Source organism: Nelumbo nucifera, chromosome 1 (genome assembly GCF_055504915.1).
Source record: "Nelumbo nucifera cultivar China Antique chromosome 1, China Antique-T2T, whole genome shotgun sequence".
Lineage (NCBI taxonomy): Eukaryota > Viridiplantae > Streptophyta > Magnoliopsida > Proteales > Nelumbonaceae > Nelumbo > Nelumbo nucifera.
In genome coordinates this window covers 167,213,558-167,228,950 of record NC_142649.1, presented here as the reverse complement: position 1 = coordinate 167,228,950, position 15,393 = coordinate 167,213,558, and the positions used below count along the sequence as shown (strand labels likewise).

General features: G+C 36.8%; 1 protein-coding gene across 1 annotated transcript in view; it reads left to right on the top strand.

The window, feature by feature from the left end:
• The window catches only part of LOC104596679 (uncharacterized), a 193,226-nt gene extending 182,009 nt beyond the window's left edge, over positions 1-11,217 (top strand). The window contains 1 exon segment of the mRNA XM_088895128.1: positions 10,616-11,217. Within this exon segment, the coding sequence (XP_088751254.1) occupies positions 10,616-10,711 (96 nt within the window). The 3' untranslated portion in view covers positions 10,712-11,217.
• Positions 11,218-15,393: the final 4,176 nt, after the last annotated feature.

The window sequence follows — 15,393 nt, the reverse complement described above, 5'->3', positions numbered from 1 at the left end:
AGATATTTATGTGGGATGAAACAGCTTGTGAAATATGGGAACAACCGAAATCTACCAATTGCAAGCTGAATCCTCCACTTGCAAGTAGAGAAGTCTCTCAGTGTACTACTCAAATTTGACATCAATCTGGAAGGAACTGGATCATTAACAAAATGTGAATTGGAACTGTGATGAAGATGCAAAGGCCTACAAGTCACTTGTTTCCCAATAACGAGTATTTGCTTTTCTTTTGGGGTTGAATCCTACATATGAGTCTATTAGGGTACAAATCTTGGGAAGTGTCAGAGTCAGTTGTAGAAGGGTAGTATAGACCTTTTATATTAAGTTATATGTTTAGTGTTTAGCTGATGTGGCTCTCACTTAAGTGAAGGCATAATAGTAATTTATGTTTATTTAGAAAAGTATAAATAAAGACTGGCTGACTAGAGAAGACAGGTTTTTCTCTCTAGTTTGACTGGAACTATTCTTTCTCTCCTCCTCCTTCGTCTCCTTCTTCTCCTTCTTCTTATCTGAAACCATACGGACACTGTATCTGAATTTTATCATGGCATCAGAGCCATGATAATTAGTTCAGGTCAGCCTCCTTCCTTTTTCTCTATTCTGCGCATTCTCTCCTAGGGTTTTGCAGAATTCTCACTGATAGCTAGGAGTTTCTCAGAAAGAAAAAAAAAAGGACTGGTCGTTTTCTCCTTCTGGGGGTTTTCATGCCTCCAATGAGTGTTGTTGTGGTTGATAGAAAACCCTCTACTTGGCAGTTCGAAGAGGGCTGGTTTCGTGATGGTAACAGTGCAGGTTTGGTACCCTCTACTTGGCAGGTACATGATATCTGAATCGAATTGTGTTGTGTAGCAGAAAAGTTTTTTTTTTTTTATATGTTGCAGAACTGAATGTCCTATTCATGAGATGTATTGTGAGGGTTTATTGTGCTGACAGTGGACGGCAGCAGTGGTGTTGTTGCTAACAGTGGTGAAGAGTTGTGAGTGTTGTTGCTGAAACCTATGATACTAGGAACCCTAGTAGTATTCAGTTGTTAGTGTGTAGTGTGGTGACTAATTAGTGCAGTAGAGTGAAAACTTAGTGGTAGAATTTCTCCCTTTTTTTCCTTGTGCAATCATGGGAGACAGGAGTGAATGCAAATCAAGTGTGATGGTCCCTTCTGATTATTTGAATGTGCAGATGACCTCTATAAAACTGAATGGTGAGAATTATGTTCCTTGGGCTAAATCTATTGAAGTTTTTCTGAAAGGCAAAAAGAAAGTGAAGCATGTGAGGGAAGATAAACCCCCAATTGATTCTCCGGGATATGATGAGTAGGAGCAAGAGGATGCTCAAATTATGACATGGCTATGGAACAGCATGGAATCCAAAATCAGTGTGAACTTCATGTTTTTAGATACAGCCAAGGAGGTATGCTATCATGCAAGGAAGCTTTATTCTGGACAAGATAACACTACTAGGGCTTACCAACTATACCAAGAGTATTTCAATTTGCAACAAGGGAATCAGAGTCTTGAAGACTATAATGCAAGTATGAGAAATCTGCGAAATGAGTTGAATGTGTAATCCCTCTTACACCCAATGTCAAAATTCAACAACAACAAAGAGAGCAGTTGGATGTGACCAGATTTTTAGTAGGGCTGAAGTCTGAATACGAACCAGTAAGGGCACAGATACTAGGTGGATCTGTTCTTCCCTCTCTTGAGGAAGTGTTTGCTCATCTTCGGAGGATCTCAGTTGGACCCACAGAGAATTCCACTATATCAAATAGGTCTGCATTTGCAGTTACGAGAGGGGGAGGTCATGGTGGTAGAGGAGGTTAACCTGGTCGTGGTAGTGGTGGTGGACCCATGTATGGTCGTGGTGGTGGTTGTGTTGGAGGAAAGGTTTAAAATTTCGATACGATATGCCCGATACGAGGCGTATCGTATCGTATCTTTCAAAAACATTTATGGGATACGCATGAAAATCGAACGTTTTGTCTTTTTTTCAGGTGTATCAAGGGTGTATTGGAGCGTAAGTAGCGTATCGACGAAAAAGATACAACCAAAAACGGAAAAAAAAAATAAAGGGGAAAAGCAAGCTTCTTTTCCCTGAAATAAGCCTTCTTTCACCCCCAAATGACTCTAAAACTCCAAACCTCATTCCTAGAGTGCTAGATTTGCAAAAAATTGCAAGAAACAAGTGTGAATCGTTAATTTTTTTTCGAAAAATTTTTAAAATTTGAAAAAATATGGCAAAAATAGGTAAGTTCTTTCAATTTTTTATAATATCTTATGATTTCTTTTTTTTCTTGAATGTTTAAATTTATGTTGATCTACATTTCTTACATTCAAAATCATAATTTTTTCTGTGTTATTAATAAATCTATGGAAATTTCATGAAGATATTTGGGGAAAATACAAATTAATAAAAAAATCTAAAAATGTAATTTTTCTCTACCTATAAAGACTAAATATGTTTTAGATCTATGGATTCATCTATCATATCCATAGAGCAATTGAAATTTCTTTGCTAGTATTTTTTTATTTTTATATTTTTATAATTAAAAAATAAATAATAGTTAATTATATTTTATAATTTGATCACAACAATTGAATATATTATAATTCTATGGATGATCTATCATATCCACAGACCAATTAAAATTTATTATTTAATAATTTTTTATTTTATATTTTTAGAATTAAAAAATAAATAATTAATTAATTATATTTTATCATTTGATCACAATGATTGAGTGTATTATAATTCTATGGATAATCTATCATATCCACAAAACAATTGAAATTTCTTCTTTAATAGCTATTTTTTTAATATATTTTATATGTTTATTTTTTTTGATAATTTTTGGAAATAAATAATAAATAATTATTGATTATATTTTCACTTAGAAGTTGTGCCAATGCATGTTTTATGGTTGGATAAGAATTATAATTTATAAATTATAATTAAGCATAGGATTTTTAATGAAATTATAATTAACTACAATTTTAATTTAATGTATATACACCTCATTGAGGTCTTATATTTAGTGTTGTCGATGTATTTTTATGATTAGTGTTTCCAAGCGTATCTATGCGTATCTTAGTTTTTCTCTAATATGCATGTGTATCTAAGGTGTATCTCGATACGTCTCTTAAAATTGCCTTTCCGATACACTTGGCGTTTCCAATACTTTGAACCTTGGTTTGAGGTCGAGACTCAAGGGGAGCCCGTGGTAGAGGACATGGTAATACTCAAAGGAGCTGTACACATTGTGGTATGGAGGGACATACTATCAACTTCTGTTATGATCTACATGGCTTACCTTCAACCTGGGCAAATCATGCAGCCGTAAATGGTGGTGGTTCGAGACAAGAATCTCAAGTTACTAATCAGATCCCCTCTACATCTACAGATGCTTCCAGAAAGAAGATGGTGAGTGTTCCACGGGATGAGTACGAGCAGTTCATTCAGGGTACATCTCAGCAAAACGCAGCTACCCTTGCACACTCAGGTATGGCTTGTCTGGCATCCACACCTTCCCATTGGACTATAGATTTTGGAGCTTCCGATCATATGACTGGGACTCCAGGTGAGTTTTCATCCATTTCTCTGTCCTCCACATCCCAATCTGTTACTCTTGCCAATGGCTCTACATCAGCTATATGTGGTGTTGGTAATGTTGACACAAACTCTTTATCCCTATTCTCAATTTTATATGTTCCCAAGTTTCCCTTTAACCTAATGTTTGTTAGTAAATTGATTAAGTCTCTTAATTGCTCTATAATTTTTTACCCTTCCTCATGTGTGTTTCATGATCTCAAGATGGGGATGAAGATTGTTGGAGGGCATGAAGCCGATGGACTGTATTATCTTGATGGAGGTGGTTCGACAACAGCCCTTCAGACATCTCTTTCTCCTCATTAGTGGCACTGCAGACTTGGTCATCCATCTCTTAGAGCTCTTCAATTACTTGTTCCGTCATTGAGTCATCTTTCTACTTTGAATTGTGAGTCGTGTTAGTTTGGGAAACATCATCGTGTTTCCTTTAGTCCTAAAGCTGATAGTCGTACATCGAGTCCTTTTTCTTTAGTCCATTCGGACATCTAGGGTCCAAATAGAGTAGTGTCTTATAATGGTTACAAGTACTTTGTAATTTTTGTTGATGATTATTCAAGGATGACATGGCTTTACCTTATGAAAGAAAGGAGTGAACTGTTTTCTATTTTCCAAAAATTTTATGTTGAAATTCGCAATCAATTTGGTGTACACATTAAAATTCTCCGTTCTGATAATGGTCGCGAGTATTTTTACACACCATTTCAAGAATATTTTGAACAACATGGCATTATCCATCAAACCTCGTGTACCTACACCCCTCAACAAAATGGGGTGGCTGAGAGAAAGAACCGTCGCCTTTTGGAAACTGCTTGGTCCCTCTTACATCACATGAATGTTCCCAAACCCTTTTGGAGTGATGCTGCACTTACATCCTACTTCCTTATTAACCGCATGCCCATGTCTATCCTTGAAGGTTAGTCCCCCTTCTCTGTTTTGTTTCCCATGTTGTCTCTTTTTCCCCTTACTCCTAGAGTTTTTGGATGTGTGTGTTTTGTTCATAATCTTGGGCCTAGAATGGACAAGTTAGATGCTAGATCCACTAAGTGTATCTTCCTTAGCTATTCCATGACTCAAAAAGGTTATAAGTGTTATAATCCTAGTTCTCGGCGTTCTTTTGTGTGTCCTGATGTTACATTCTTTGAGTTTGTTCATTTCTTCTCCGGGTCAGGTGTTTCTTCTCTTCCGTTGCTATCACCTCCTCTTCTAGTTCCAGTTGAGGACCCCGTTCCCCTTGTTCCAGTTGTGACCAAGTCTTTGCCTCCAATGTAGCTACCCGCGGAACGACCACCTATCCGGCAAGTGTATACACATCGTCAGGCACCGGCTCCTCCTCCAGCTTCGTCACCATTGACAGATCCAATAATTGTTACCACCCCAGCCCCACCCCCTGTTTCTAACCTTGATCTCCCTATTGCTTTGTGGAAAGGTAAACACAATTGCACTCTTCACCCAATTTCCAATTATATTTCTGTATCTCACCTTTCGGCTTCCCATCGTTAGTTTGTTTCTATGTTATCCTCTGTCTCTGTTCCCAAGGATGTCCAGGAAGTTCTCACTTCTCTAGGGTGGCGCCAAGCAATGGAAGAAGAACTCTCGGCCCTGACTCGTACTCATACGTGGGACCTCACCACTCTTCCGCCTGGTAAGCATGTTGTAGGCTGTAAGTGGGTGTACACGGTTAAAGACTTACTTGATGGGAGTGTGGAACGGATGAAAGCTCGATTAGTTGCCAAAGGTTATTCACAGCTATATGGTATTGATTACATAGACACCTTCTCTCTAGTTGCCAAAATTGGGTCAGCTTGTGTTCTAATTTCTCTTGCTGCTATGTTTGATTGGCCCTTGTTTTAGCTTGACATCAAGAATGCTTTTTTACATGGTGATCTCCTTGAGGAAGTGTACATGGAGCAACCACCAGGGTTTGTTGCTCAGGGGGAGGGTGACAAGGTATGTAGACTTAAGAAGGCTATTTATGGACTTAAACAATCTCCCCGTGCATGGTTTAGGAGATTTAGTGAAGTGGTGAAGAAGTTTGGAATGAAACAGTGTTAGGTTGACCATTCATATTCAGCTATGAATTCAATGCTGGGAAGATCCTATTGGTGGTATATGTAGATGATATTGTTATCACAAGCAGTGACAGATTAGGGATTGATAGGTTGAAGACTTACTTGCATGATCACTTCCAAACAAAGGATCTTGGAAATTAAGATACCTCTTAGGGATAGAGGTAAAGAGGTCCAAGAATGGTATTAATCTGTGCTAGAGGAATTATGTTCTTGATCTGCTAGAAGAAATAGGGTTGTTAGGTTCTAGACCAGCTGAAACACCCATGGAACCGAATGTTAAGTTGAGTAGTGATGCAGGTGAGGAGTTTGAGGATCTAGGAAGGTACAGAAGGTTAGTGGGTAAGCTAAATTACCTAACCATCACTCGACCTGATATCTCATTTGCAGTCAGTGTAGTGAGTCAGTTTATGTAGAATCCTCGAATTCCACATTGGGAGGTGGTCCTAAGGATTGTGCGGTATTTGAAGGGAGCTCCAGGTCGTGGTTTGTTATATAAGAGTGGAGGAAGTCTTGAGATAGAGGAATGCATGAATGCTGATTGGGCCAGTTCCATATCTAACTAAAGGTCCACTACAGGGTATTGCACCTTTCTTGGTCGGAACTTAGTGACATGGAATAGTAAGAAGCAGTGTAGAGGCTGAATATAGAGCCATGGCACACAAAACATGTTAACTAGTGTGGTTGAAACATCTCCTAGAGGAGATGGGATACTCGATTGACACTCCTATGAAGCTATATTGTGATAATCAAGCTGCAATTCATATCTCCTCTAATCCAGTGTTTCACGAAAGGACGAAGCATATAGAAGTTGATTGCCACTTTGTACGTGAGAAGGTCCTTAATGGAGTGATAAGTACAACATATGTGAACACAGGAAATCAATGGGCAGATCTGTTTACCAAAGGGGAAGAGTGGACTACATATGTAACAAGCTAGGACTATATGACATATACTCACCAGCTTGAGGGGGAGTGTTAGAGTCAGCTATAGAAGGGTAGTATAGACCTTTTATATTAAGTTATATGTTAAGTGTTTAGCTGATGTGGCTCTCACTTAAGTGAGGGCATAATAGTAATTCATGTTTATTTAGAAAAGTATAAATAAAGACTAGCCAACTAGAGAAGACAGGTTTTTCTCTCTAGTTCGACTGGAACTATTCTTTCTCTCCTCCTTGTTCTTCATCTCCTTCTTCTCCTTCTTTCTCTTTTCCTTCTTTCTCTTCTCCTTCTTATCTGAAACCATACGGACAATGTATCTGAATTTTATCAGGAAGTAAGGACTTACTTTCAGTCCAAGAAGTTTATGCCTTAGTTCAGTCTGAAAAGAGTAGAAGTGTGATGAATTGTGCAAAGGGGGAGTAGGTTGCACTAGCAGTCCGAGGAGGTACAAGTTCAAATGTCGGAGGCTCTTTTAAGAAGGGTGATTCATAGAAGAGAATGAACAACAAAGACAAGCTTTGGTGCACTCACTATCAAAAGTCTAGGCACACTAGAGACACGTGTTGGGACCTCCATGGGAAGCCTAAATGGGCTCAAGAATTGAGTAAGAAACCAGCATCTAATCAAAGTAAGAAGCCAACCCAACAGAATCAGAAGGTACAAAGCCAGATTGGTGACCAAAGGGTTTACACAGGTATATGGAGTAGACTATGCAGAGACCTTTGCTCCAGTAGCCAAGATGAATTCTATCAGAATCCTCCATTCACTAATAGCTAATCTTGACTGAGAACTTCACCAGTTGGACAATAAAAATGCATTCTTGAATGGTAACCTAGAGGAGGAGGTGTACATGACTCAACCTCCAAGTTACTGTGCCAAAGGCAGCAGAAGGTGTGCAGGTTAAAAAAATCATTATATGAGTCAGTGATTTAAAAGGTGCGCCTAGGCTCACAGGCAAGGCGCATTTTGGGGTATGCTCCTTGCCCAGGTCCTAGGCACACCCCTTTCAAAAGGCATACGCCTAGGCATGCGCCTTGCGCCTTAGCCCAAGTGTGCGCCTTTTTAAAATTTTGTGCTTTTTGCTTTTTTTTTTCAGTCTAATGGCTGGGCCGGGTGCTCTACCCCCGGACTCCCGGCCACGCCTCGCAAGGCAAGCCCAAACAACCAAAGCTCTGAGATTCATTGCAATAAAATATCTTCCAAAGGCAATGAAAGTTATAAAATCATTATTTTTTATGTGATAAATAAGAATTCCAGACTCTAACATAGACTTGTTCGGCCTTTCCTCGAGGGGCGTGGTACAAAGGCGACTCATCGAATCAAGAATGCAATATGTTTTACATCACATTAGCTACTTGAAGCAATGCAATAAAGGAGAAAAAGAGATTATGGGTTTTACATGCTTGAAAATGCTTTATATGTTTGCTTTTATTTTTAAATTTTCATATGAATACGCTTTACATGTTATGTTTATGTGTTTTAATTTTAGATAATAGGTTTTTTAAAAATTTATTTTAAATTTTAAGTTTACATTTTTTATTAACATTATGTTTAATATTTTTTGCATTTTTTTAATTTTTTTGGCTTTTTTTGAATTTTCCGACTTTTTTTTTATTTTTTAGTTTCTTTTGTAATATTGCACCTTGCTTAAAAAGGCGTGCACCTTGCCTTGTGCCTTGCGCCTCAGGCACAAATTGGCCCTTGCGCTTTTAAAACACTGATATGGGTTGAAACAATCACCTCGGGCCTGGTTTAGCAAGTTTCACTTAGTTGTACACCAGATGGGGTTCAGACAGTGCCAGTCAAATAATATTTTGTTTGAGAAGAAGGGTGAAGGAAAAATTGTAGCTTTAATTGTGTATGTTGATAACATAGTGGTCACAGGAGACTGGAAGACTGAAATATAGAAGCTGAAGAAATTCTTAGTCACTCAATTCAAGGTGAAAGATCTAGGCTCCTTACGTTATTTCCTTGGGATTAAAGTCGCCCGATCTAAAAAGGGCATCTTTATTTCCCAAAGGAAATATGTACTAGATCTTTTAGAGGATGCAGGCAAGTTAGGGGTGAAGCCAATTGATTCACCCGTTGAACCTAACCATCAGTTGGGAGACAGTCAGGGGCAGGTTTTGAAAGATGTGAAGAAGTTCCAAAGACTTGTAAGGAGACTCTTATATTTGTCTATGACCAGGCCTGATATTGCCTATGCAGTGGGTGTCCTTAGTCAATTCATGCATAATCCTAAGACAACTCAATTTGAAGCTATAGAAAGGATCCTTAGATACCTCAAGAAGTTCCCAGGAGATGGTTTGCTATTCCAGAAACATGGGTATTTGAAGGTTGGAGTGTATATAGATGTTGATTGGGTAAGGGTAGTCGATGGAAGAAAGTCTACTAGTGGGTATTGTACCTGGAGAAGTAAGAAGCAAAGTGTGGTGGCTAGGTCTAGTGCTTAAGCGGAATATAGAGCTATGTCTCATGGAATGTCTGAAATCATGTGGATAAAAAACCTAATAGGTGAACTAGGTTTTGCAGTTAACAAACCCATGTCACTCTATTGTGACAATAAAACTACTGTCAACATTGCTGCTAACCCAGTCCTCCATGATAGAACAAAACATATTGAAGTGGACAAGCATTTTATTAGAGAAAAACTTGTGAGTGAAGAAGTGTGCACTCCATATGTCAGCTCAGAAGAACAACTTGTAGACATCTTCACCAAGGGCCTTCATCGTGTGTGGCATAATGATTTGTGTGACAAGTTGGGCATGATTGACATCTATGTCCCAACTTGAAGGGGAGTGTTGGACTGTTTACTTTACATTTATGTTTCTATTCTACTTAGTTAGGGTCAGTTTGGTCTATTTAAAATAACTTTTTTATCACTGTTCTTGTACTTTAACTACAGCAGCGGCATAAGGGTCTTTTCCCTTTTAATTATGGTCGCCCTATATATAATAATATAAGCTGGTGACGCCAGACATATTTGAACTCTCCAGAAACACTTCCTCTTTTCTTCTCTCTCTCTCTCTCTCTCTCTCTCTCTCTCTCCTCTTCTTCCTCCCTATTTCTCCTTTTTTCTCTGCTAATATGTTACATGGATTGCTCTTGGGTTCAAACACCTCACAGATTGTTTTCCTGGAAGATTGTGCATATTAGTATTTAGTTGCATGATAAGGACCCAACTAGTTAAAGGGGTGAGAAAAGAAAAAATGTTAAAAAATTAAAAGAAATAACTTGGCTTCAGTAAGGAAAGACTCTTGAGTGACTGTGCCTAAAGGAAAACCCAAGCAAGGCAAGGTCTAGTCCCGAAGGACTGCCTTAGTTTTATTAAGCATTATGAAGAGGGCTCCTCCAAATAAAACAAAATGTTTTTCATCTTTATTAGTTTATTTCAATCAGGAATTCTTTTTGTGAACTATCTGATATTTGTTTCGTGATTTGTCAAAAAAAAAAATTGTTTGTTGAATTTATTATTTCATCATCCATTTTGCATTGCGATGCTGTTTTCCTTGTTTTTTGACTCTTTTCTCCCCTTAATCTGGAAAATTAAGTCTGGATCGAATGCATTCACATTTTTCATTGTATTGTTGAAAATTCTGTCAGGTTTATCATATACTCGCAAATATTTATGCATGACAAATTTGGACAGTTCTGCATGGACTCTTCTTAGAATTCAAACACTCAGATTGGAGACTTTAAAGACTAGTCCCGAAAGACTGCCTTAGTTTTATTAAGCATTACGAAGAGGGCTCCTCCAAATAAAACAAAATGTTTTTCATCTTTATTAGTTTATTTCCAATCAGGATTTCTTTTTGTGAATTATCTGATATTTGTTTCGTGATTTGTCAAAAAAAAATTGTTTGTTGAATTTATTATTTCATAATCCATTTTGCATTGTGATGCTCTTTTCCTTGTTTTTTGACTCTTTTTTCCCCTTAATCTGGAATATTAAGTCTGGATCAAATGCATTCACATTTTTCATTGTATTGTTGAAAATTCTGTCAGGTTTATCATATACTTGCAAATATTTTATGCATGACAAATTTGGGCAGTTCTGCATGGACTCTTCTTAGAATTCAAACACTCAGATTGGAGACTTGAATTTTCTTTTGTTTTTTTTCCCATGCATGTTTTGACATCCTTGCAGAAATTACCTGGGTTGCAATAGAATTTTTATAATCACCAGCACTTCTCTGTATGCATATATTTTTAGAACTTATAGAATGCCCCATTCTTTTTTTTTTTTTTTTTTAAATTCAATGACAAGATATCCCATGTCTAATGGTGGACATTTTTATTTATCATCATTATTATTATCATAATACCAGTCAAACAGGAATTAATTAAACCATCCATCCTCTTCTGTGGTGTACTTAGAATTTTCCTTTCTAATGAGAAATTGTCAGTAGATGGGACAATATTTGAGAGAATAGGCTTCCCGCTTCCAGATGAGGTCCTATAAATGAAATTTAAAAAAGGTTATCTCAGTAAATAAATAATTTGGTCTTTTAACGTGTTGTGTTTTGATCTTATTCTTGAGTTCTAGCAGCCGTTTGTATATTTGATGGATACTTTTGTTTAGTATGTGGTCTTACGGTAGGCCTGAATTGCAGGAAGAACGACTAAGTGTTGATGATGCTTTGCAACATCCTTATTTTCAACCTCCTCCCAAAAATTGAGCTCACAGGCATTATCAAATCTATCCTACCTTCGAGCTTTTACAGTTTTCATTCCCTGAGAAGCGGTACCTATTTTTCATTTATTCGCTGTTAGCTTGTAGTAAAGCCAGAGGAAAAGTTTCTTTTTATCATCTTAGACCCTTCAATTCTGTTAAAGCAGTCTTCATACTCCACGGCTAACTGGAACACAAAACACGTAGATGTTGGAAACTTCCCAAAGCACGAATCATTACTGGAATATTTAGCTTTGGCCTTGGAGGGAAGGCAGGACTCTTAATGCCCGCCCTGCTGCATAACTGGCGCACAGAGGATTGACCGGAGTCCACCATTCATTGTATTCCTTGTAGGAGCACATCTGCACATGCAGAGGGTTTGCTAGGAAACCACCATTCAGTGTGCCCCGTGTAGGAATTCTCTAGGTCAGTGAATTGACCCAATTGCAGGTGATCGTACACTCTGAAGAACAGTAATAAATCATCTTCAACGTCTACTCTTATGATTACTCTGCAGAATCCTACTTCAAGACCTAGAAGATCCTTGTGGTGGGAAATTGTGTATCGCCAAACACCTTGATGGATCCCATCTGTTAAATTCTTCCATTCAGTGACACCATCTACCGATCTACGTATAGTTATACTGACGCAGCATTTCTATTATTCCAGCCATGTCTCCAAATATATATCCAGTTCTATTAATTCAAATTGCAACCTTGTAAGCAAATATTACAATGCTTCTTTCTATTATGTTGGTAATTCTATTTATTTATGTTGGTTACGAGTTAACCAAGAAGCCTCTTGCCATGTTAATGTTTGAACTTTGAAGTGTCTTACGTTCAGTCTTTTATTCTGGTTTTGGTGACTGCCAGTGATTTCTGTAGGACCTTGTGAATAAGAACATCTGTTGTTCTCTCTCTTCGTTTTCTCCCCTACTAACATGAAGTCAATTATGAACATGATAATAAAGAATTTGCAGAACTTCGACAATTGTTCCATTTTTTAACAAAAGTGTAGTCCAGTAAGGTCCTGCCGAGAAATTTTAAAAGGAGATATCCACACTCCAAAGCCTTTTATTGGGTATAAGTGAGAAACAAAACCTAACTAAGGGGTTCTAACATCTAAGAGTAGGACGATCCAACGAGTCCATGCTACATATGTAAAGTTCTCTGGAGAGCCAATCTGCTGCTTGAAGAGAGCCGCATCTGAAAGGAGCTTGTGACGATATTTGAATCTCCTTTGATCTAAACCTTTGATGCTCCACGCTCCGTTGCTGTTTGGTTCTCTCCTCAGGCTTCCCAGCTCTCTGTCACATTTATTGATGAGGTACCCAACGACTCTGCACTTAATTTATACCCCTGGAGTCTCTAGCAATACATCCAATAGCACATTATAACCATCCCTTTTTTGAGACGCATCAAAGTTAAATTTGATCGTATCCTCCTCGAAGGGGGGTCGCATTTGACCCATTTATTCATTCGGTTCTTTTTTTTAGGCCAAAACTTCTCCGTTATAATTTTGATTAGTTTCATTAAAATCCACTGTGGCTGCCCTTGTTCACAGTGCTTGCTAGTCCATGTTTCATTCGAAAGCAGAGTTTTAAAAACCGACCCTTCAACCGGCCAGGTCAATGGCTGGTTGAAAACACCGTTCGAAAGATTTTTTTGCAGCTATTCTTCCATATCCTGAATTTTTCCTAATTCTCTATAGGCATTTTGCCTTCAGATCATTTGCTTAATCTCTTCTACCATTAATTGATTCCACCCCTTCCCTGGGAACCGGAGGTTGAATTTGGTCTTCCACCACCATGCTAACTTGTCTCATTAGCGGGCAATTGAAGAAAGTGTGGTTTGCACACTCTCTTCCTCTCCACAAAAAAAAAAAAAAAAAAAAAAGCATTGTCTGTCTATCTACATTAATTCTTCTATCACTAAGCTTTTTTTTTTTTTTTTGTGGGAAGTTTGTTCCCAATTAGGAGACAGATGAAGTTTTTTTCATTGTCATTTTAACATTGTTTATTACTCATTTTCCCTATATGCTGATTTAATTGTTTATTACTCATTTTAACATTGTCATTTTCCCTTCTCTAACTGTTTATTACGCTGTATGCTGATTTAATTGAGAACTTTCCTTTCTCGTCCTCTCCCTAGCTTGGGATGTATAATGCCCTAATTTCTTCAATCATGTTCCCAGTGACCTTATTTTCTAGTTACACTAAGTCTCACTTTTTGTTTGATTGGTCAGTGATGTCACTGAATGATTAAACAAATAATTTAACTGAAAAATATTCAAAATATTAAATGGATAAAAATAAAAATAAATAAAATTCATAAAAATGACTAAACAATTAATACAAATGGTGTGAGTTCCATTCTTTTAGATGAAATAGTTTATTAATTGCAAACTAGATTTAACTTTTTTTTGGAAGTATAACCTAATTTAGCTTTTAAAAATAAATTTATCAAATAAATAATAAATACCAATTAAAGTGGATTACTGCTTACAAATAAGACCTCATTTAATCTCTTAAATCATATTAAAAACAACATAAATTAATAGTGATTTTCAAACAAAGTAGGTTAGATTAGATTGTCAATTAAGACCCATGTTAATTTTTCTAATTTAATTTTTTATAGTTAAATAGTAAATTTCAAATTAAATGATATTGTAGGCTTTGTAGTTGCCCCTTAGTATGGGGTCATTCTCTAGATAAAACATGGTAAGTCTCTTGAATCAAATAAAAAGCCTAACCTAAATGTTTAATATAAATAATTTAAAAAATTGAAATAATTCAGATTAATGGTCCCATACTTAGTACGGGGTAATTAGTAGAATCTCTAACTCGTTGAAATAAAAACCTTGCCAGCAGGGTTGAGGTGGTTAAAGGGAGGGGTCGGCTACCTCCGTTGTTTAGCCTATAAAGCAAGAAAAGAAATAAATAAATAAATAAAAGGACTCTAAATTCTGGCCATCAGGTGACAGGTCAATTGATCCGGCTGTTTGACCACAAATTGAGAATACAGCTACCTTTTGTGTGTATTCTGTACCAAACCTGTGTTGGTACATTTTTTTAAGTTTTATTTATTTATTTTTTTGAAACTGGTTCAGAGGGGTCGGTTTAAGGCCTGGCTACCCTCTGAACCAGTGGCTGACCCGACATAATCTTTAGAGGGGTGTATCGGTAAGCTATCGGCACAATACGTATCAATACTTTGAACCTTATTGTGTACCTTAGTCGTAGATTTTCTTAATTAAAGTTATCATCCTCGGTTGAACATTGTTTTGATAGGTGATAGGAGTGGTCATCAAAAACCAATAAATCAAATCGAATTACAAACCCACCAATATATGTATATTTATAGATATTATATATTTATGTATATTATATATGTTTTTCATATATATTTTATATTATTTATATATTATTTTTTATATAGTACAAAAAAGGTTATACAAGAAGGAGTTACTCACCCCCAAAAATCACAAAAAACAAATGTATGCTAAATCCCAAGGAAGGTTAAATGCATCAAGAACCAGGTTGAGAGAAGCCGGATGAGTCATCCAATCTGCTTCTTTAGTTACTTTGCTATAGACATGCTTGTAACAACAACCACAATCCAGAAGAACGTCCAGCTGCAAGCACTCCTCAATAATTGTCTTCGGATTCCTTGACAGATCCACATTTATAATATATCATCTATCAAGGTAATAAATATCGACACGGATCGGCCTGTGTGTGTCAGTACATTTTTTTTAATTTTATTTATTTATTTTTTGAAACCAGTTCAGAGGGGTCGATTTAAAGCCGCCTTCTGAACTTGTGGCTGATCCGATACAACCCTTGAAGGGGTCCATTGATAAGCCATCGGCACGATACGTATCAATCATATCGATACTTTGAACATTGATCTATATATTATAAATGAATATATATGCATCATATATTATATATAATATTATTTATTATTTATAGTATAATATATTATATTTATTTCTAGTATTTTGTTATATATTTATATATTTATTTATAATATATACTATAAATATCAAAAACTGAAAAACGAGTTTAATTCGATGGAAAGCCAAACTGATCAACCGGTTAACTAGTTGG